The sequence below is a fragment of the Chenopodium quinoa genome, unplaced genomic scaffold (assembly GCF_001683475.1).
Source record: "Chenopodium quinoa cultivar QQ74 unplaced genomic scaffold, ASM168347v1, whole genome shotgun sequence".
NCBI lineage: Eukaryota > Viridiplantae > Streptophyta > Magnoliopsida > Caryophyllales > Amaranthaceae > Chenopodium > Chenopodium quinoa.
Window position 1 is genome coordinate 331,459 of NW_018742493.1, and position 25,077 is coordinate 356,535.

At 36.2% G+C, this 25,077-nt stretch overlaps 1 protein-coding gene across 1 annotated transcript; it reads right to left on the bottom strand.

Annotated features, from left to right (window-relative positions):
• Window positions 1-16,859: 16,859 nt before the first annotated feature.
• On the bottom strand, window positions 16,860-17,384 carry LOC110719817. Its single transcript, XM_021898800.1, has 2 exons — window positions 17,157-17,384; window positions 16,860-17,069 (listed from the first exon to the last, which is right to left on the bottom strand). The coding sequence occupies exons 1-2, from the start codon at window positions 17,382-17,384 to the stop codon at window positions 16,860-16,862; spliced, it is 438 nt and encodes a 145-aa protein (XP_021754492.1).
• Between the last annotated feature and the right edge of the window lie 7,693 nt (window positions 17,385-25,077).

Sequence of the window (25,077 nt, forward strand, 5' to 3'; positions counted from 1 at the left end):
TCGGCAGAGTTGAAGAAAAGAAACAGTAAAGCATTCAAAAATAAAGCAACTGAAGAAAAGAGCATTAGATTAATATTTCATGCTCAAAAATTGAGCTACAAGTTCAATAATTCAGTATCGGCAGCCGCCCACAAGCGGAAAATAACAGCTGCCGAAATACGTACATAAGCAAAAAAATAAAACTGCTGTACGACAAGGCGAGCTGAAGCAAAAAACAAGGCAAAAAACTCAGAAAGCGGCAAGTCTAAAGTTAAGCACATGATGAACCGCAAGATTCTGAAGACGACTGCCCGAGTTCCTATGCTTCAGCCGGGGGATCAGACTGATCAGCGTTGAGCCCCATGGTGGCCTCAGCCCCAGCAGCAGAAGAGGCGGGCTTTGCACTTTGCCGAGCCTCCCTTTCCCTCTGCTCAGCTTCCAACTCCAGTCTTTCAGCTTCCTCTTCGGCTTCCTCAGCCTTAAGAATTTCAGCTTCAGCTGGAGTTGCAAACTTCATGTGAGGGTCTTCGGGATTCTGGACCCACTCAGCACATTTAGACCAGTCCAGCTTCGGCTCAGCATGAAGGCAGACTCTTCGGCATACTCGGAATCCGTTTCTGAAACCCATCTCATATTCCTCTTGGGTATAGACACGGACTTTGAGTAAAGCCTCAGCATCAGCCAGCTTCTTCTGGGTCTCCTCCAAGTCTTCCTTGGATCTCTTCAGCTCATCAGCGACTTGGGAGGAGGAGCCTTTCAGCTCATTCAGCTCTTGCTGAATTTGGGAAGCCTTTGTCTGAGCCTGGGCCACTTCAACTTTCTGGATCAGCAGTTGATCCTCAGCCTTTTGGAACTTAGCTCTTTGAGCTTCAGCAGCAGCAGCAGCCTCTGAGAGTTGGACGTCTTTGGCCAGGAGCAACTCTTCAGCAGCCATTCGGCTGGCTTCAAGAGCCTCTAGACGCTGCTGCACTTCAGCTTGTGCAGCAGTTTCTTCTTGAATTCGGCTCTCAATGGCAGCCATGAATTTGGAGACGTCCACTCCCATATGCTCCTGGAGGAATTTTTCCCCTTCCATCAGTGGGGGAAAAACTTCCTTCTCCATAGCATCGCAGAAGGTTTTCAGGGCTTCGGCAGCTTTTTTACCGTACTCCTCAACCTCCTGCTGCTTCTCTTCAGCTGCTGCTTGCTTCAGCTTAGCAAGCTTAACTTCCTCTTCAGCCACCTTCCTTTCGTGCACAGCAGCGTCTACCCTATCTTGTAGGGTATCAATCAGCTCTACAGTGAGAGTCTGATTGTGCACGAACTGAAAACAGGAAGACAAAAAAAAAAAATAAGTAATAAGAAAAAAATAGAGCTGAATTTCGGAGGAAATGAAGGAAAATTACCTGCATCATCAGCAGTTGGTTAGACCTGGCTGGGTCAGGAACTGATCTACTGGATTCGCCCATCCCAGCAGTGGCCTTCAGCGACCAGATCCTTGCCCTGTCTACTTCGGACATGCCAGCAAAACTGCCGAAGTAGGCTTCAGCTCCTTCTCGGTTTTGACCCCATATGAGGTCCCAGATGTGATCTGGGATTGGAATTCGGGGGGCCGAGAAACCCATTTCTCCAGAATGCAGAGTCTGGAAAGAAGGGAAGGACGACGATGGAGCTTGATTAGCTTTGGTTGTCTCAGCATCATCCTTCTCAGAGGAGTCAAGTACTATGACCTCCTCTTCTTCAGGGGTGAGGACGAAAGCCTCAACCTCTCTGGCGATATCTGCCGTGAAGCCCTCAGCACTGGACATCACGGCATCTTTATTTTCGTGCTCAGCAGCACTCTTCTTGATTTCTTCTTGGACCCCTCCCTTAGGTTCGGGAGTTCTCTGATCCACCTCCATCTCAGGAGGTGGCGGAGGGGTCTTTTGAGGAGATTGGGGTGTTGGCTGGGGAACCCTCGGCGATCCATTGCCTTCCTCAGGTTCCCTTATTGCGACGCCGATGGTCATCGGCCTCTGCTGAAAATCATGAGGGCCGATGATGGCCATCCTTCGGCGCCTTTTCAGAAGGGGCTGCTCGTCCATATCTGAGTCTGAAGACTCTTGTATTTGATCTTCGGGACGAGCAGGAGCTTTGCCTTCTCTGTGTCTGTTACTCTCTTCAGACTGTAACAGACAGGGGGGAAGAAGAGTGTGAGTAAAAAAAAAAAAAAAAAAAAAAAAAAAAAAGAAAGAAAAGAAGAAATGAAAAAAAAAAAAAAAAAAAAAAAAAAAAAAAAAGTTGTCTGAAAACTCACCGAGGTTTTCAGCAAAGCCTCGTCTTCTTCAGCTGCTCTAGCTGCAGCTTCGGCTTCAGCAGCTCTGGAGGACCCTTCTCCTCCTTCACAAGCCTCAAGTACCCGTGCAACCTCTTCGGCTGTGCGGGCAGCTTCAGCTTCTTCGTTCAGCAGCTGAAACCAAGGGTCTCTCTTCTTCCACCAAGGCTTCTGCCTCTGATACAGAGCAACAGCCTCAATTTGGAAGTGGGAAGAGTCCAGATGAACTTCCCTATGCCTCGGCTCAGTGATAGGCGGGGCCCGTTCAGTTACAACTCGCTCTCGGTTAACACCAAGACGAGCGTAGTTAATACCAACGTTGGTCTCGTCCCGCTCTGAAAAAAGGAAAGGGAAAAAGTTTAGCTCAGATATGTTGGCACAGCATAAAAAAGCAAAGCGAGAGAAGAAAAAGAGGTAGTTAAAAGCCTCGGCCCCAGCCGAAGAAGCTTACCATCCTTAAACTTTCGGCTGAGGCCAACAGCTGCTAGCATATTCTCTTGGAAAACGTAATGCGTATCGGGGAGCCAAGTCTCCGGGATATGCTGCATTCGACCACTCCCCCCCGGGTTCGGCAGCTTGCCGAAGATATGTTGCTGATCCAGGTTCGGATCCGCCCCGTTATCTGCGGGGGGACCTAGACTTCCCATTTCGGGATCAGGCTCAGCTAAGTACCGGGGAGCGCTGAAGACGCAAGGGTGGCCCGGATCTATGGGTGCCCTAACCCAAATCCATTGACCTCTCCAGTCCTTGTCTGAAGAGTCATTTGGCCACATGGTCAAGTATTGGGGCCGTGACTCAATCCGATACCACCCAGAACCATGGCTTCCGTGCCCACTTTGAATATTTGGCACTAGCCGATGGAGCTTTCTGAAGCAGTGCAGGTTCGGCACGTATTTGAAGAACTTGCAGACCCATAAGTATGTCATCACCCTTCGGATGCTGGTGGGGGTTAGCTGACATAGGGAAATGTTGTAATGGATCAGCAAGTCTCGGACGAAAACGTCCAAAGGGAACCTCAGCCCATACTGAAGCTGTCTCGTGTACACCCCCACATACCCCGGGGGTGGACGATGGATTCTATCGGATGCTGAGGGCATTCGGCACCAATATCCATCAGCTTCAAAAATGCCGTAGTGCAACTCAATTTGCTCAGCAAATCGATATTGATCGGCGTTCTCTACCCACCATGAGTAGGGGCGGTTCTTTATCATGGCCGAAGCGACTTCGGCATTCTCCCACTCTGAAAACCCAGGGAGGATATCCCAAAGGACAGCGGGAATTTCATCGTCCCGTCCAGAAGCACTCGGCTCATCCGTTCTTTGAGGAGGAGCCGAGGAAAGGGGAGTCGCCCTAATCCCTTCAGCAGGGTCAGACTCCGGCCTTCGACCATTCCAGGTCCCAATCATGTTCCTAGGATCGGGAATCGGCCTTGCTCTTCTTGGAGCACGGGCTCTACCTCTAACTCCTCTTGCCATGGATTATTTCGAAAAGAAAAGTCGAAAGAAAAGGGGAAGGAGTTCGAATTCGAAGAAAAATAAACTGAAATCAAAGGAATTTACCTTAATCTGAAGCGAAAGTTGCCGATTTACGAGTTCGTAGTGGCAAGTCTCAGTTTCTAAGCTCAATGCTCGGGGGAATTTGCGAAGTTTTGATGCGGGTTCTTGGTTTCTCTCTCGAAGAATTCTGGGTTTGTGTTGGTGAATAAGTGAGGAGAATGACGCGCCTCTGTTTACATCTCCAGGTACGGGATACGAAGAGTCTGTGCTTTAATTTCTCTTAAGTACCCACTAAGTAACCATTAAACACATGTCTTGTGATTAAACTGCCCATTATCCGTCCAACTTCCGCAAATCATTAACCGTTGTTATCTCATTAATTACGGTTTAAATTCAAATTTTTGGATCAATTAAATCATTTACTTCCCTCCTTTTCTGAGTTAAATCAAACCCGACCCGTCATTCTTCCAAATCGGGTCTGGGGGGCAAGTTGTTTGGGTCCAATTTAGTCAAAATTGGGCCTGAGCACTAAATGATCCAATTAAAAGCCCAAGGTCAAGGTTCAACTCTCCAATTGCTCAAAAGTCAAAAGTCAGCCCACAAAGTAAGCCAATTGGGCTAAAGCCCAACTTCTCCAAGTATGACAAGGTATAAAAGCCATCATATTAACACATTCAAAGGAACATCACATACATTATCACATATGATCATTGACATTCCAATTCATATGCTCATTCTTGCATTGAGAAATACTCCACAAAAGCCTCAAGCTACAAACTCTCTTGCATAGTGTCTTCCTTCTACACATTGTACTGACTTTAGCATCGGAGGGGCCTTCCTCGGAAACACCCCCGAGGCTAGTTTACGTGTGTTCACTGTGCAGGAAACCTTCGGCCCAACACAGCTTGGATCGAATCCAGTCTTCTCCATTTCAGTGGACCTTCGGCAAGGTCCCATTGTTTTCAACCGAAACATTAACTAATATGAACTTTCCCCCCTAAATTTACCTTACTATAACTTTTTCATGAATAATAAGTAGAAATAAGGTGAACTAAATGGAGCCTAACTTGTACAATATAGTTCTATTTATTAATTACTTTGTAATTAGTAAATTATTTTTATCTCTAGCTATATGTCAATTCATACCACTGAGTAAATTAAATGTTCTAACTTATCTAATTGAAATAAACTTGCATACCATGCAAGCGTATAGCATATATTAAAGATAATAGGGCTATTTTTTATCCCAAATGATACTTGTATATCTTATAAAACTGTCGAAGCATTTTCTGAAAGTTGGACAATAGTGTTTAGTACTCTAGTACTGTTGCGCCAAAATGCAATTCATTAGGTAGTAGAAAGTAGCTACCAAAGTTTTCAAACATTTTCGAGTGCATATAGACGCATATCACCTATTTATTTATCATGTATATAGGCGGGCGTTTTGGGGTTTTCAAATTTTTTTTTTTTTTCATTTGATGTTTTTCTACCGTGGTACATTCATGTGTACTTTTATGCTACAGTGGTACATTCATGTATATTGTTATGCATGTATAATGTACCATTAAGTATAAATTGTCTTAATAGTACTTTTTGTGTACTATTATGTACGTAGTGGTACTTTTTACCATCATATTTTCCACCAAAATTCCTTCCACCTTAGCCCACTTTCATGTGACAAACTTCAAGTTAATTTTAAAAATGTCATCCTATATGTTTGCTAACATATAGGTGCTATGCGCCTATAGTTATTCAACATTTTCGTTCAAATTATTAGTAACTTTACCTTGTGTCGTACCTCCTACAAATCTACAACTATCTTGATCAAAGCCTTGATAAAATTGATTAATTAAATAGACAAGGTCATTCATCTATATTGTTATATCTTTATTACTCGCCCTACCCCTACAAATTGGAAATGCATAATATAAAGAGTATTCTCTATCCTGAAATAATTGACACAGTTTTCTCTTTTAGTCGTTTTAAAATCGCCATTTCAATATAATACCAAATAATAAAATTGTAGGAATTCAGTTCATTTTAATAAGAGGATACAATGAATTGAATATCCTTAGGATTGTGTCTGAAAATCTCTTTAAATTTGTAAGTGTTGCTTACATGTGAAGGGTACCCCACAAAAATAAAAATATTCCTTACCTTTCCTGTATACATATTCCATAATGAACATGCTCTATGATTCAATATGAATAATACAAGATGAGGAAATAAACTGCAAAGCTTTCAGGAATTTTATTGAATCAAATTTATCATCATTTTTATAGTTGATTGCTTAAATGTTTTAGGCCTAAGGTATGTTGGTGGGGAGTGCTACAGCTATTCTAGCTACCGAATATTTGCAGCCATGCACAGCATAATTATAGTTAGGAAGAAGACAATGATACTGTGCTATTTTTTTAATATCTTATTTTATTCTTTTTTTCATTCATGTTATACTTTGAAATAATATAATGTGTTAAGTTAAAATAATACAGTGTAAATCGTACTACACCATGTGGGAATCTTCAACTAATATATACATGTAGTACTAGATATATACACATATTATGTATGCGCACAATAACTTGGTTAAAATGCATTTTATAAAAGATTAAATAATATATAAAAGGGTATTTTACGCGTTTATTTTAGGTGAACTCTGAACCACTCAAGAGTTGATTGATTCGCGTAACATTCCTAATTGTATTAATCTTAGAGGAAATTAGAGGCTACAAGATCAAAAGAAAATAGGTAGAAGGGGAAAAGTGCAGAAGAGACAAGAATGCCTTCTGGCATGTTGCTTGAAAGAGAGGCTAAATTTTATCAAAATCTAATCTTATGTTATTTGGGTGACCGAAAGAAAACATTTCCAGCCTAGCTTATTACAAGTCCCATATGCACTATCCCTCTTGGCGTAGCACAACCCCACACTCCACACACTTACCCCCCCTCCCTCTCCTCAAATCCATCCCCACCTTTAAACTACAACCACGTCGATCTATAATATCTTACGGTGTTACACACATACACTCGAATGTACTTAGATATTCAAATGTATCGAGCAATAATTAGTAATAATAAGAAAAGAAATTGTGTTTTAGAAGGTGACATAATCATTAAGGAGGGGAAGCTTTAAAATTTTGGTCAATTTGTCATGATCAGATCATACAAGTTAAGCATATTTGAAGATTGTCTATAATAAATTTCTATCAAACACATCTATTATCAAGAAGTAAATCAATTGGAGCATCTGCTGTTTGTGCGCTCTAGACATAAAGTTTATAGAATGAATAGGGTTGTAATTTTAATCATCTTAATTGAGCTACCACAGAACTTAAATTTTCCTTTCAAAGAGAAGTCAAATGTAGGTAATTGCATCTTAATTAATTAAAGACTTGGATTACGTACGAACCCTCAAACTTAGTTTTATTTGACTAAGTATAGGTAAACTAAAAAAAAAAAAAGTTAGGGTAAGCTTTGATGAAATAAGTTTTAGTAACGTATACTATTAGCATTAGTTTAGATAAATTCAAATAAGTAAAAATAAATTAGGTGGAACACATTAATTATTAGGCTTTAGCTAGTATCTCATTTATATTAAACTACTAGATGGAAGCCCGTGCGATGCACGATTTTTTCATCTAATATTTTTAATTATTTGATTTATTGTATTTAATAATTTCAGATAAAATTACAAAAGTTTAATATTTTTTTTAACTATAATTTATAATGAATCTATCAAATATAAATAAATTGTAAATATGATATTGTTTCCGTTATATAAAATCTTTAATGTGAAATGATAAATTTTTAATAATTTAAATCCTAAATCATTATTCTGTTTTACCATATCTTTTATTTCGATAGAATCACCAACCTCGTCCACAACCAACCTACTACATCAATGGATAAATTGAACTGTGAAATGTTAGCCAATTAAACTGAAATTGATATAAATTAAATCTTTACATTTATATAAAATAAATCAATATATTTACCAATAAATGAAAATTTGTTATGATATAAAATCAAATCTATGCATTGGAATTTTTTCATCATCTCCAAAAATAACCAAAGCGATCCATATATTAAGTATACAACATCTAACCGTATGCCATTACATAAACAAATAATCGTTAAGTATCCTAAATAAATACAATGTAACTAATAATTACAAATATAAATTTAAACATAAGATTTTAAAAATTACCCAGACATTGATGACCTAAAAGTAACACAAAATTACTAACACAAAATTCGCTTGATGGGGTTTTGTATTGATATGAAATTTTATTTGTGTCGTATGATGTGTTAGATTTGCATGTAAAAAAATATTTAGTAAATAAAACACAAATGTATAATTGTTGAATATCCCAAATTAATACAATGTAAGTAATAATTAGAAATACTAATTTAAACATAGGATTTTAAAAATTAAGCTAAAAAATTACCTGGCCATCGATGACCAAAAATTAACCCTTACTAACACAAAATCGGGGTTTTTTATTGATAAGAAATTTTGTTTGTCTCGTATGATGTGTCAATTTATAATGGTAGGTATCACAAATTTCAATTTAATTATAATTAAACGAATAATTTGTATTTCTTATCATAAATACTATCAAAATTTATCTTATAAGGATAGGTATCAAACTTTATTATAAGCGTTTATCATTTAAATATTTTTTAGTATATTTTTTTTGGATTTCTTATACTCGTAGTATTGAATTAATAAATTTATCTTTTTCTATATTTTTACTTTATTTTTTTCATTAAAATAATTTAATTCGTAGATATAATCTACAGGGAATTAAAATTTTAGATATATCAAATCTAATTCGTTACTTTTATCTAGGTGGCGACATAATTTTTTAATTCAAAAATAAAATACAAATCTTTCTTCTTATTGGTTGAAATAAGTATATTTCTTACGTGGCGCTCCGACTGCTCTCTAAAAATGCCTACATTATTTATATATATTTGATTAAATTAGATTAGATTTAAAGGTAAGGTAGACAAAAACATGATACTCCTAAAGATAAATTTATTATATTTTAAAAGTCTTATCTCTCAAAGTTTCAACTCCTAGCTTAGCTCAATTATTAGGAAAGTTAAATAGTGAAAAAGAACTATACATGCAACAACGTAACATTAACAGGAGTACAAAATTATTTTTCCAAAAACTTGTTTAGAACTATGATTTTACTTTATGTCAAGAGAACTTATGAAAGTAGGATAATCATTGTAAAACAATGACAGTATAACTATTTGTTTTGGATTAATTAGCTTTTCCTTTTTTGACTTTTTTACACGTGTACAGTTTTATTGATCAGATTAGTGTCAAGAAAACTATTAATTACATTGAGTATTACTTTAGAGAAGAAAATTATCTAAAAGTATTGCCTTTTCTAAAATAATGGTGTGTTAATGTTCTTTGAAATTATTGTATGTTTTAAGATAATCACGTCATCTATTATTCTAATCAATATTATAATTTTCAAATTGAAAATCGATAATAAATTATATTCTTATCTAAATTATATATGTCTCAACTCACATCTTAAGCACATCTGATCTCTTCAATGACATACACAAGCATAAAGATTTTAGCCAACATTTTAACCAACGGTTTAAAAGATAGAGTTTTTTAAATATGAAGAGGACAATCAACAAATATTGATGACCGACAACATGGCCTTGAGATAAGAGTTACCCACTTCTGCTCTCATCATGTACTTAGCCTTAAAACTAAAAAAAAAAAATTAAAAAAAAATTAAAATTAAAAAAAAGAAAGTGATTGGCTGCCGTTACCAATATTGTCAACAATGAGTCAAAAATTAAAAATAAAAATAAAAATAAAAAGAAGAAGACAAATCTAGCTAGTGATTTGGAACATCTTAGAACTGAACAAAGAATGAGAAAATTGGGACATTCGCCGGCATTATTGGAACATCTTCGCTAAACAAAGATTGACTGACGGACCATGCGTGACCAGTAGTTCTTGCAATTATTGGATTTCTTTTACAAATAATATTGTCAATGTAACCAATGTTCACACTTAGACTTTGCCAATTTCTAATTACAGCCTTTTATGTAGTCATGTATGACTTTTGAAAAACTCCCTCCGTTCTTGATTTTTTGGTGTTTAGAGAGCCACAAAAAACGGGGGTTAGAATCGATCCCATGATTAATACTCTATCAGACATATAGCCATGTATTTGATTGAGAGTCAATTATTAAGAATTCAGTCAAAACTTTACATTTATACTAGATACTTCATATCACTATTTGGAATTTTATGGATTAGTTGAACATAATATACGTATTATCTAGTATCACCTAAAATGGAGACGTGTGATCTACAAGTATTGTTAAAAGACGGAGACATACTCATAATCTTTTACTTGCCCTCGTAAATCAGCTGATGTTTGCTGCATATTATATTTTCATTTGTAAAAGTTTTGTCTAGTTACTATTGTTTACTAGTGTTTGGCTTTGTTCTTTGAAGATCGGAGCACGAATGAATTAAGCTTCAACTCCTTAATTTAATAAAGAGTACAATTAAAGAATTAAAAAGGTTTATCAAATCAATACTTGTACGTTAGAAATGAACGTGTAACATTGAGAAAGGTGATTCTGTCTTTGCCTCAAACAACTCAAAACCAAGATACAAAAAACAACCTAATTAGGACTTAGAAGTTTGGCCCTATATATTCATCAAACTTTGATATGTACTATGGACTATAAAATTATAAAAGTCAGCTTAGGCAAGAATTTAAGTCAACTTAAGAATAATAATAATTTCTTATAAGTCCAACAGAATTGTAAAACCTTGACTTAAGCTTTGGTTTCTGGAGCAACCAACTATATACTTTTGCACCTTGGTTGGTTTCTTTGTCGTTACAATATTCTTCGACTCTATGTTATGCATATTATAATTATTTATAACACATGATATATTGTGTTGATGAGTAAGCACATTGTTATGAATTATCCTTTAATATGTTTATCTAATTAACTATTTGTCACATCATATTGCTATTACATATGGAGTATATTTCTGTCCTCAGCTTAATAGAATAAAACTATGGTTTTTCAACTATTATTACGATTACTTGGTACTACCTTCGTTATTAAATTCTAGCAATAGTTTGACTTTGACGACATTATTAATGCATGACTAATTTAACAAAAGTATTTACTTTGACGATATTATTCATGCATGACTAATTTAACAAAAGTATTTACCAAAACAGTTATTTATAAATTTTAATTCCAAAACTAGCTAAATCATTCACTTTGAAGGAAATTAATTTTTTCCATTTTCTTTTTTCATTCATTGAACCAATTAATTTTTTGGGTTTTTCTTTCTTTCTTTCTTTCTTTTTCTTTTTTATAAATTTTGTGTTTTTGAATTTATTTCAAATTTTGTTCGATAAAGACTAGATTAGTTCCTTTAAACTCCTCTCACACACCTCAACATTACATGGTACATCTCCCTTGCTTTCTCGAGTAGAACCATAGTCTCTTGCTGACAAACCATTTATGATTGATGAGTGAATTGGGGTCTCAACATGTTTGCACTTTTGGCGTGAATCAACTTTTGATTCGCAAGGTCAGACCATTTTTGCTCATTACATTGCATTCTCTCACAAGATCTTCTTCGTTCATCAAAATACTTGTTAAGTCAATAGAAAGTAAGTTGCACAAGGGCAGTGATTGGTAAATTAAACTACGAGCCCCTTTAAGAACATTACGGAGTAATAAAATACTCCGTTATCGTGGTGATTCCATATCATTTTCCCTCATCATTGCATAGAGCCCACTTTTCTAGAGGTATTGAATCCCATCGTTTCCTAGCTCGTTGACTGACAGTTCCAATGGTATCCATACACTCATTGAGCTTGCAACTTTAGTTTTGTAAAGCAACTTTGTGTATTGCAGTTTTTAAGTGCTTATCAAGGAACTTATTTTGGAACAAAATTAATAATAATAAATAGAAAAAAAAAGGAAGAAAAGAAAACTGAACCAAATCGGTTTAGAGGAAAAGAAAAAAAAAAAGAAAAGAAATGAAAGTCACCCTCTTCCAAGTCAATAAATTAGACTAATTAGCTAGTTTTGAAATTAAAATTTATAAATAGCCGTTATGGTATATACTTTTGTTAAATTAGCTATTTTGGTAAAAAGATCCCATGTATTAACTTTGATTACATTTTCTATTATCATATAAAAAACAGATGTTATTGTGTACTATGTTGTTGAATTGAAGTAGTCTTAATATTATTATTTTTCATAATTTTTTAATGCATGCATAAATATTTGTGATCAAACTTAAGCATTGACACATATGTCAGGAAACTGTTACAAGTATTTATAAACCAAATAAAGTATTATTATTAACATTTAGAAGGTCAAGCTCGCCCATCTCTTGCACTCCCTACTCTTCTTCCATGGAGGAGTGAGGGGGGCGTATACATATTTCAGAGTACTTCGGTAGACGGTGGGCTCTTGGTAGGATCCAATCTAAGGAATAAGGATTATTATCAACTAACATTGAGTGATTGTGATGCCAACAAAAATAAGATTTCTCATTGATATAGATCAATGTTCAAAAATTTTGTCCCTTCAAAAGAATTGAAAAACATAGCACTTTTGTTACATAAAAAAACCATGCTTGAACAGGTCTAGTAGATAATTGGACCGCAATTAGCAAGAATTATATTGATTAAAATAAGCTCAATAATTAAACAGTTCCCATGCATAGCATATGGAATAAAAGACCTTGTTAAATTATATAACTTGGTAAATAATACACAATTATATAAGTTCATTCGATTTGAAATCATCCCAAAGCAAGTAACAAATTAAAGAAAAAGTACTAGACCAACTTTTGTTAAAAAAAAAAAAATCAAAAAAGTTGCTGAGAAAGAGATTCAATTTCATGCAAAATATGCTTTATTGTCCCTTAAAACCAGGTGATGTGTATGTAAATATTAGATCATATAATAAAAAGTAAACACTTTGGTATTATGCACCTCCTTTACAGAACGAATCATTTGATCATTTTAGCCCCAGCCATTTGTGTTACTGCTCATTGTTTGAAAGGTCAAAACCTAGGAGAGATTCATTATTCATGTATTATTCCCTCCCCCACTTTTATTATAATTATAATTAATTTATTTGGTACAATGTATAAATTCTTTACCCAAATTCAATTTTACATGTATGCAGCTAGCTATTATGTCAAAAAAAGAAATAAGAAAAAAAAAAGAAAAGAAAAGAAAAAAGAGTTATACATGCTCCATATTTGACAAATTTATATTTTGTTTTGTATGTATGATTTATAGGGGGTGATAAGACCTCGAGACTTTGTTTGTTTACCCGTGTATTCAACAGTAATTACTAGTAGGACTTATATGATGTACATCAAACATATGTAGGATTTGATCTCAAAACCTTCATGTTATGAGACCGAGCGAAAATTTAGTTACCACTAACCCTTGTTTGGTAATTAAGACATATAATAGTTTGATTAATCATGCTTAGGAATTTATGTAGCAGACAACAAATAAAAAAGGAACGTAGGACAGAAATACAAGCTAGAAAGGGACAATGCAAGAGGATGTCAATTTAAGCGCATATCTAGAATCCAAAAATGGGGCAAATAGGCTATGAGAATAACCCATGAATGAGAGAGCACTGATAGATAGATGAGATGAGTTCACGAGTGTGCCATTTACGTTTCGTATACTTTGGGGTACTCACTAGTGTTTTTTGTTTTTGTTTGTGTGTCCCACTTTTAGTCTTGCTTCTTAAATCATTGAGGTATGAGTGACCCACAAAGATCACTCTTTTCATGACCCATTGTATTACTTAATTATCGTCGTAATTTCGTTTTTCTATAGGTTATTAATTACATAATCGGTTATTCAGGTATTTTAATTATTTATCATTTTGTGAAATTGCGTATTAATAATAGTTTATAGATTCCTGTTTATATTGAGTCTTGTATTGAATTGATAATATAACATTTCAAATAAAAAATAGTGACACTCTGCAATTTAAATAACATTCCATAATGTCAACCAAAAGTACCATATAATCACAGTTTGCCCAAAAAATTACATCACTTAGTAGCAATAACACAAAAGTTGGCTTAAAAGTATTGTTTGCCACAAAAACTAAAGTTTGCCACAAAAACTAGGCCACTTGCATACCTGACATAACACTAACAACATAAAGTTCTAGTGTTTATGCCCAAAAAAAATAGTGATTACAGTTTGCCCCAATAATTACAAAAGGATAAGTGTCACCTATTTCAGAGTAGTATCTTGGCTTGCTTAAGGGATCTGATTACTTAAGGCTGACTCATCGATGGCTGCCTGAGTTCTGCACTTTGGTTTGATGTTTGAACTTGGGGCTGTGAAGATGCAATCATGGTATCAATGAAGCTATGATCAAATGCATCGTTGTTGCTGGACTGATCTTGGTGTGACTCTCCTTTCCCTTTTGATGTACCACTGTGGTGATTATGGTTGTTTGTTCTATCAACACCTTCACTAGTCTAATTTCCACTGATCATCAATTCAATCAGGGAGAAGTCAGTATCATTATTTTCAGGTGGTCTCTGTGCTTTCTTTCCTTTATTGCCTCCCTTTTGTGGCACAATCTTCTCTTGTTGCTCGGCTACTTCTCTAGCAGTTGGGCTACCTTTGCATGTTGCCATATTGTGCCCATAATTCTTGTAGTTACTACACTGGACGGTTGTTGTAACACCCTAGAAATTCCTTTCCTTTAAAATACTTGTTTTACCCTTTTTGAAATACGAAATAGGAAAATCTAAGACATTACCGCCACCGTGAAAACGGCTAAGGCAAATATCAAAGAGACACAGCGGAAGACTTTCCTTAAAACCATTCAAAAAAAGTCAACTTAAAGGTCAAACCAAATGAAAGTAAAGTCAAACAAAGTCAACCTACAACTTGGAACCATTGTAGGCCCTTAAAACCAAACAATACTGAAAACCTTTACGTTAGTCTCATGAGCATAATAAAATAAATAATATTCAAAGCAAATAAAACACATCATATTCCTATGGAAACTAAGCATGATTCGCTCTTCACTCATGCCCATCATGAAAACGCTTCATCACCTGAAAAACTTCTCTCTACTTGTCCCCACTACACGCCATTAGAAATGGGTCGTCGTAGGGCTAAGGTAAAGATAAGGACAAACAAAGATACAACACACAATCAGCAATGCTGAGTACATAAGCGTAATTAAACACACTATCATGCTTTCATCCTATCATCACACAACTTACCTTGTTGCACCTGTAAACAAGCATACAAGACATTCAACACTTAACTAGAAAAATACCAATGTCCATTTAATTTGATTACGCATCGAACGGGTTTCCCCCTAACCTGCCCCAATAAAGGGGTACTAACATGGGGGCTAACCGTGCCAGTATAAAAGAACCACTCGTAAGTGGCGGAATTCCTGCGAATAATAAAAAGGAATATACAGTATCTTGTATTCCCAGTAGAAGTTATGGTCAAATATAAAGTCGCATAACTCCCCCTATATGTTCATACTCAAGGTATATATGTTCCAAGAGTTTTGGTGCGTAATTTCTTTCACTATATGTTGCTTTACATATTATTATACTTGGTGATGACTCTCAAACCATACATAACCAAACATTATAATTCATTCAAGCAATCAAACATACCAATTTAATTCTTGAATAATTAGTGACCACATAAATTTAATGTTGAATCCTTTTTAAACTACCTCGCTGTTAAATAATACCTTAAGCGCATAAAGCACCACAAAACCTATCCCTCGGTGTTTAGAACACCTTAAGTGCACTTAAGCACCAAAATATAATTTAATCCTCGTGTACATAGACACTTAAATAGCTCATTCCTCATGCTTATAGCATCAATAAAAATTATATGAAGCATAATAAAATTTCCTTTTCATATTCCAAACCAAATTAAACATTTAGTTTAATTAAACATGCCTTCCATCATGATAATAATAAAAGTGTGGTTCATATCCAACATCCAACATATTTAATTCCAATCACCAATTCATCATAAATAATTCATACCTCACGAATCATTTACCAACATCAATCCAATCAACAAATTCCAACCAACACCTATCATGATACTACTTAGAATTAATTTATCAAAGCCTAGCATGGTTCTACATATTCAAATAATTACCAAGTACGCGAACGTACCTATGATCTCAAAATCGCCACAACTAAATAAAATCACTCACTTGGAAAACTCCTACAAACCAAAATTACAAAGAGGAGGCATTATTACCTATTCAATATAAATTTCTAGCAATATATACACTCCTTAAATCACTCATAAATCCTTTAAAACAAGCTAAAATTTAATTTAAAACCCTTACTTCTATTCCCAATTAATGGGTAATTAAAAATCTTTTCAACAAACATAATTATAGCTTATATATAAAAACTGCAGCTTTATTAAATCATCTAAAATTGCTGTAATTGTGTTTTAAAACACTTATTTCAATAATTTGAATAACCCAAAAACAATTTCCATCAATATACGTTAACTTAGAAACCTAGGGTTTATAATTTGGGGCTTTTTAATTCAAAACCAAATCTGAAAATTTATTAACATCATACTTAAAATCAAACATCATAAAAATCATCACAAAACTCAAAATCAATAATTAGATCAAGGGTGGATTAAATTAAAAATCAAAAGAACAATTTTTTTTTCTAAAGGGGCGCACGACCACCAAGGCCGGGCTGCTGCCACGCCCACCTGGTGGCCGCCGCTACCGGCAAGTGCTGTACTCTTTTGTTATACTTTTTCCAAACTTTGTATAATATTGTTGTACTCTTTTGTTATAATTTTGCCTTTAATGTCTCTTTGAAATCAAAATTACTTGAAATAACCATTAAAAATATGCAAAAAGAACAAAAATATCTGAAAATATAGGGAAAAGTGCGAAATTCTACCTCATTCTACCCCCCTTAAAGAAAACGAGTTACGTCCCCGTAACTCACCATGCCTTAAACAACTCGGGATATTTCTTTTTCATCTCATCCTCAGCTTCCCAAGTTTCTTCCTCATACTAAGCTCTTGGTTAGACCATATCACTTTAACAATCTTAACTTCCTTATTGCGTGTACTACACACTTTACTGTCAAGGATCTTGACAGGTCTTTCCTCATAAGTTAAGCTTTGATCTAACTCAATGGTTTCGGGTTGTAGAACATGTGACTTATCAGGGATATACCTTCTTAACTAAGATACATGAAATACATCATGCACTTTACTTAGCTCCATAGGTAAGGCCAACATATAAGCTACTTTGCCTATCCTTTGCAATACTTCATATGGACCAATATACTTTGGGCTAAGCTTTCCTTTCTTTCCAAATCTCATTACACCTTTAATTGGTGACACCTTTAACAATACTTTGTCATCGCCCTCAAATTCCTCCTCCCTACGCTTCAAGTCCGCGTAGTTCTTTTGGCGATCTTGCGTCGCTTGTATCTTAGCTTGAACCTCCCTTACATGCTTGACTGTACCCTCGATCATTTGAGGCCTTAAAATCATTGTTTCACTTAGTCGTTCTAACAGATCGGACTGCGACACTTCTTTCCATATAATGCCTTAAATTGAGCCATGCCCATGCTTGCATGGTAGCTATAATTATAGGAGAATTCAATTTAGTCCAAGCTATCTTCCCATCCCCTTGGAAGTCTAGAACACAAGCCCTCAACATGTCTTCCAGGGTTTGAATAGTTCTCTCAGTTTTCCCATCTGTGGCAGGATGAAATGTTGTACTCATCTTAAGTGTTGTACCAAGACACAATATCTATTGGAACTCCATGTAATCTCACCACATTTTTGATGTAAGCTTTTGCAAATTGCTCCATTGCATCTTCCAAGTCTCCTTCATTGGTATAAACACTACAGATTTTGTAAGTCTATCCACCACTACCCAAATGGTGTCATTTCCATTCTTTGACTTTGGGAGGCAAGTCACAAAGTCCATTGAAATACAATCCCATTTCCATCCAGGAATTTCCAATGATTACACAGTTCCTTACGGTCTTTTATGTTCTATCTTCACTTTCTGACAAGTTAGACACTTTGCCACAAATTTCGAAACCTCATTCTTCATTCTGGGCCACCAATACATCTTTTTCAGGTCTTTATATAGCTTGTCCCCTCCTGGGTGTATTGAATACGATGTATTGTGGCCTTCTTCCATAAACTTTATCTTTACCTCCTCACATTTTTGTGGTACACACCAACGACCCTTGTACCTTAAACTCCCATCTTCATGAATTCTGAATTCCGTAGCTTTTCCTTGCTTTATTTTCTCATGAATCCTATCCAACTTTACATCTGTTGCTTGATTTTCCCTTATCTCATCAAATATTGTTCATTGAATACTTAAGTTCGCAAGTATGCCTGCTAGAACTCCCCATTCTACCACTTCTAGATTCATTTTCCTCATTTCTCTACATAACTCATCAGCTACTATCAAAGTATTTAGTCCATAACTGGTCTTACGACTTAGAGCATCTGCGACTACATTTGCTTTCCCCTCATGATATTGTATGTCTAAGTCGTAATCTGTCGTATACTCTAACCATCTCCTTTAGCGTGAGTTTAAATCCCTTTAAGTGAAAATGTATTTCAAACTCTTATGGTCTGTATAAATCCTACAATTCACTCCATACAAGTAGTGCCTCCAAAATTTTAGCGCAAAAATGATTGCAGCTAGTTCTAAGTCATGAGTAGGGTAATTTACTTGATGCATACGTAATCACCTTCCCATTTTGCATAAGTACACATCCTAGACCATTCTTGGATGCGTCACTATATACATCATACATTCCACTATCGTCTAGCAGTGTAAGAACTGGCGCTGTGATTAGCTTTTGTTTCAAGAGTTGAAATGCTTCCTCATACTTGTCATCCTACTCAAACTTCTTGTCCTTCTTCATTACAGAGGTCATAGGTTTAGCAATCTTCGAGAAATCTTTCACAAAACACCTATAATACCCTGCTAAGCCTAAGAAACTCCTAACATCAGACACTGTTTTTGGCGTACAGGCCAACCTTTCACTGCCTCGATCTTTGCTGGATCTACTTCTACCCCATCTTTGGACACAAAATGACCTAAAAATGCTACTTTCTCCAACCAAAACTCACACTTGGAGAACTTTGCATAAAACTTGTTTTCCCTTAGTGCTTGAATGCAAAATTGCCCTCAGATGTTCTACATGTTCTTCTTTACTCTTCGAATACACCAGTATATCATCTATGAACAATACCACAAATTTTTCCATAAATGGATGAAACACCCTATTCATTAAGTCCATAAATATTGCAGGAGCATTCGTCAATCCAAAAGGAATTACTGTGAACTCATAATGTCCATATCTTGTTCTAAATGCAGTCTTGGGAATATCTTCATTTGCTATCCTAAGTTGATGGTAACCAGACCTTAAATCAATCTTAGAAAACACAGTTGCGCCTCTCAACTGGTCAAATAGGTCATCAATCCTTGGTAATGGGTACTTGTTCTAGCTTTATGGTGACCTTATTTAACTCTCTATAGTCAATACATAACCTCATACTTCCATATTTCTTCTTCACAAATAATACTGGCACTCCTTTAACTCACTCATCTCTGCAGGTGCCATTCGATATGGTGCCTTGGAAATTGATGTTGTTCCTGGAACTAGCTCTATTGTGAAATCAACTGCCCTTTTGGGTGGCATTCCAGGAATCTCTTCTAGAAACACATCTAGAAACTTATTTACTACTTCTATATCCTCAGGCTTAGTTGTCTCTTCATGTTCCATATTCCTCACACTACAAAAATACACTAGATGCCCCTTCTTAATATACTTTGCCAATTTTAACACAGATATGATCCTTGGGCACTTGGTTTCACCATGCATCCAATATGTCACCAACTCATTATCAACTGTACTCATTTTTACTTTCTGTGATCTACAACTAATCTCTATGCTGTACTTGCTCAACCAATCCATTCCCAAAATGACATCAAAGTCACTCAACCCAAACTCAATGAGATCTGACAAAAACACTTTTCCTTCGATTTCTAAAGGTACATCTTTAAAGATCTTGTTACACTTTACTACCCCACCCGTAGGAATAACTATAGGCAAATCTACCTCAACCAATGTCCATTTAATTTGATTACGCATCGAACGGGTTTCCCCCTAACCTGCCATTATAAAAGAACCACGGGAGCTAATAGTGCCATTATAAAAGAACCACTCGTAAGTGGCGGAATTCCTGCGCATAATAAAAAGGAATATACATCGTCCTGTACTCCCAGTAGAATTTATGGTCAAATATAAAGTCGCATAACTCCCCCCATATGTTCATACTCAAGGTATATATGTTCCAAGAGTTTTGGTGCGTAATCTCTTTCACTTTACGTTGCTTTACATATTATTATACTTGGTGATGACTCTCAACTATAACACAATCAAACATTATAATTCATTCAAGCAATCAAACATACCAATTTAATTCTTGAATAATTAGTGACCACATAAATTTAATGTTGAATCCTTTTTAAACTACCTCGGTGTTAAATAACACCTTAAGCGCATAAAGCACCACAAATCCTATCCCTCGGTGTTTAGAACACCTTAAGTGCACTTAGGCACCAAAATATAATTTAATCCTCGTGTACATAGACACTTAAATAGCTCATTCCTCATGCTTATAGCATCAATAAAAATTATATGAACCATAATAAAATTCCTTTCAATATTCCAAACTCAATTAAACATTTAGGGGCCGTTTGTTTCGCTGTAATGGGGAAAGGGAATGGGAATGATTCCCTTTGTAAGCGTTTGTTTTGCAACTTTTGTCATTCCCTTTCTCCATTTTTATTTTTGGGTTTACCCATTTTTATTCCACCCCCATTCCCCACCCCCCTACCTTTACCATTCCCTTTCCCCAACCACCATCATACCCACATCCCACCAACCTCGCCGGATGGTCGCCGGCTCTCCCTGAACTTGGCTCCACTTTCGCCGGCTCTCCCCGGCCTTCGCTCCACCTTCGCCGGTGATCCCCGACCTTCGCTCCATCTTCACCGGCACTCCCTCGACCTCACTGCACCTGCTCCACCTTCGCTCCACCTTCGCCGGCACTCCCTCGACCTCGCCCCACCTTCACCAGCACTCCCTCGACCTCGCTGCACCTCCCCCGACCTTCGCTCCACCTTCGCCAACACTCCCTCGACCTCGCTGCACCTCCCCCAAGTTCGCTCTACCTTCGCCGGCACTCCCTCGACCTCGCTGCACCTCCCCCGACCTCACTCCACCTTTGCCGGCACTCCTCCGACCTCGTTGGTCGCCGTCGGAATTCCAAACTACCAATTTCCAAAAAAAAAAGTCAAAATAATACCCTAAATGGTGGTGTTGTGGTGGTGGTTCCATGGAATCATTTCCTTTGTTTTTTTTTTTAACAAACAACACCCTAAATTTCAAGGGTTTCATTCCATTTTCCTCCATACCCTTTCCCCATTCCATTCCGATTCCACTTTGCGAACCAATCGGCCCCTTAGTTTAATTAAACATGCTCTCTATCATGCCAACAATAAAAGTGTGGTTCATAATCAACATGCCAACATAATAAATTACAATCACCAATTCATCATAAATAATTCATACATCACAAATCATTTACCAACATCAATCCAATCAACGAATTCCAACCAACACCTATCATGATACTATTTGGAATTAATTAAACAAAGTCTAGCATGTTTCTACATACTCAAATAATTACCAAGTACGCGAACGTACCTTGAATATGATCTCAAAATCGCCACGACTAAATAAAATCACTCACTTGGAAACCTCCTACAAACCAAAATTACAAAGAGGCATTAATACCTATTCCACACAAATTTCCAGCAATATATACACTCCTTAAATCACTCATAAATCCTTTAAAACAAGCCGAAATTTAATTTAAATTCCCTACTTTTATTCCCAATTAATGGAAAATTAACAATCCTTTCAAGAAACATAATTATAGCTTATATCATAAAAATTCCAGCTTTATTAAACCATCTAAAATTGCTGTAATTGTGTTTTAAAACACTTATTTCAATAATTTAAATCACCCATAAACAATTTTCATCAATATACATAAGCTTAGAAACCTAGGGTTTATAATTTGGGGATTTTTAGTTTAAAACCAAATCTGAAAATCTATATACAGAATACTTATTATCAAACATCATAAAAATAATCATAAAACCCAAAAACAACAATTAATTAAAGGCTAGTTTAGGATTTAAAACAAAAGAATTTTTTTTTTGTTCGACCACCGGCGCACGATGATGTATTCATTATATATAGTATTTTATCCCCGTCCCGTGATCATAGTTAGGAGTATTTTTGGCTCTTTAGAGCCAATTTTATTACTAATATGCGTTTTCTAGTGTTTTCGTAGTTGTGGAATTATTCTACAGGAAACTGCAGATTTGGAACATTTTCCGGCGCTTAGTGGAGCCACCGCGAGCATTGGAGACGAGACGCATTTCTATGATCGTATTCCGAAGCCCAGGACCGTATTTGAGGAATCAATTCGGTGATTAAGGGCTCGATGAAGTGAATAGGAGCTCGGGCAAGTTGGACCTATGAAGAAGTTTAGTTTTGGGCCAAGAAGTGTGAAGCCCAATTGAAAAGAAGAAGAAAAGGCCTGCCCAAGCATCCGCCCGACCAGGTAAAGGCTCGCCCGAAGGCGCGCCCGGCCGGGCGAGTGAGAAGACCATAAGGCGAAGGTTCGCCCGGATGCGCGCCTGGCCGGGCGGTGCCTCGCCCGACCGGGCGCGTGATTTATAAAGATATTTTAATTTATTTTGTTTTTTTCTTTATTGAGATTTAGTTGTTTAGTATAAATACGTTTTTAGCTTATTTTTGCGTTTTACGCTTTTCATTATCCATTACTCCGTTTTCTTGATTCTAGATTTAGTTTTTAAGCTTGTTCTTGATACTATTATTCTCTCAACACTCCTTGATTTATGCAATTCATTATTTCCTTTAATTTTGGTAACGATTTCTTCCCTCTTTACTTTCAGTAATTTAATTGCTTTGATTTAATCATGTCTTGTTTAATTATTATGTTTAGCTTAATTTTATTTATGAGTGAGTAGACATATTTCTAGAGTTGTGGGGATCCATGAATAATACGAAGGGGTAATTTATTATTATTTATTATTGATGATTGGTTAATTTCCTATTGATTGATTTAATGCTATGCAATTAGATTAGGCCTGGTTTAATTGTATGAGTCATGCAATATTGATTCGAGATTCGACAGATGAGAATTGATGTTTAGGATTAGTTTCAATAGGCATGTTAATCTATTAATGGTTAGGTCGAGATTCGAGAGATGAGATTTAATATCAGTAGATTAATTACGTGATTATAATACGTAGCGACAACCCTTTATAATCTGGTTAATTTATGCATTGATATTAGATCGTATGTTTTACCCTGGAGTATTATTTATTGGTGAACCTATACCCTAGATCTTTTTAATATTGATTGTTCCATTATTTCATTTGCTTAGTTCGTTATTAGTTTGATTCCCTCAAACGCAAATTTGGTTACTTAAGAATTTAGATTATAATTGTTGATTAGGAATAGAAGAACGTTGTTTCCCTGTGGATTCGACCCTACTTCCCTCTCTACTTTAGTTAGAGGACTTAGAAACTATTTTTGATTAGATGATACGACTTGAGTAGTTCTTGGTCATATCGTACCTGATAAGGGTATACAGGTTGACAAAGCTAAGATTTCTGTGATTGAGCAATTACCTCCACCAGTTAATGTTAAGGGGGTTAGAATTTTCTTAGGTCATGCGGGGTTTTATCGTCGCTTTATCAAAGATTTTTCTAATATTGCTAAACCACTAACTCAGCTTTTATTAAAAGATGCCCCTTTTGATTTTACTGATGAGTGTCTTGAGGCTTTTAACAGGATTAAGTAGGCTTTAATATCGGCACCTATCATATGTGCTCCCGATTGGAATTTACCTTTCGAGATTATATGTGATGCTAGTGATTTTGCAGTTGGAGCCGTCCTAGGACAGAGAAGGAACAAAGTTCTACATGCTATTTATTATGCCAGTAAAACTTTGGATGAAGCCCAAGTCAATTATGCTACCACGGAGAAGGAGTTTCTTGCTGTTATATATGCTTTAGAAAAATTTAGATCATATCTAGTTGGTTCTAAAATAATTGTTTTTACTGACCATGCAGCTCTGAAATATTTAATAGCCAAGGTAGAAACTAAGCCTAGGCTCCTCTGTTGGGTTCTCTTGCTCCAAGATTTTGATGTGGAAATTAAAGAAAAAAAGGGAGCAGAGAATGTTGTAGCAGATCACTTGTCTCGGATCAGGTATGATGATGGTAAGGATTCTCTCCCTATAGATGATTCTTTCCCTGATGATCACTTGTTCGCAGTTGTAGAGCAACACCCTTGGTATGCAAATTATGCTAATTATTTAGTGGGTGGTACTCTACCTCCAGACTTGTCTTATCAACAGAAAAAGAAGTTCCTTTATGATGTTAAACATTATTTTTGGGATGATCCTTTTTTGTTTAGAGAGTGTGCAGATGGCTTATTTCGCAGGTGTGTTCCCGAATGGGATGTTCACGGAGTACTTATTAGCTGCCACAACTCGCCCTATGGTGGACATCATGGCCCTGCCAAGACAGTTGCCAAGATAAGTGAGTCAGGATTCTATTGGCCTACCATGTCCAAGGATGCTCAATCCTTTTTCATAGCTTGTGATCACTACTAGAAATAGGCTGATTTCCGACGAAATGTTTCCGATGGACACTAAATTCCGTCGGAAACCTCAGAAGTTCCGATGGATTTTTATTCCGTCGGGAATTTCCGACGGAATTAAAATCCGTTGGAATACAAAAGTTTCCGACGGAATAACCTGTCGAAAATTTACTATTCCGGCGGAAAAACAATCCGTCGGAAGTTTACGACGGAATATTCTCTCGGAAAATTACTTTTCCGGCGGAATTAAAATCCGCCGGAAGTTTCCGACGGAATATTTTGTCGGAATAATTATATTTCCGACGGAATTAAAACCCGTCGGAATATTCCGTCGGAATAAAAGTAATTATTTATATATAAAAAAAACCCTAAGTTTCCCCCTTATTACTTTCCCCTCTTTCTCCGACTCTTTCCCCTCTCTTTCTCTCTCTTCTTCT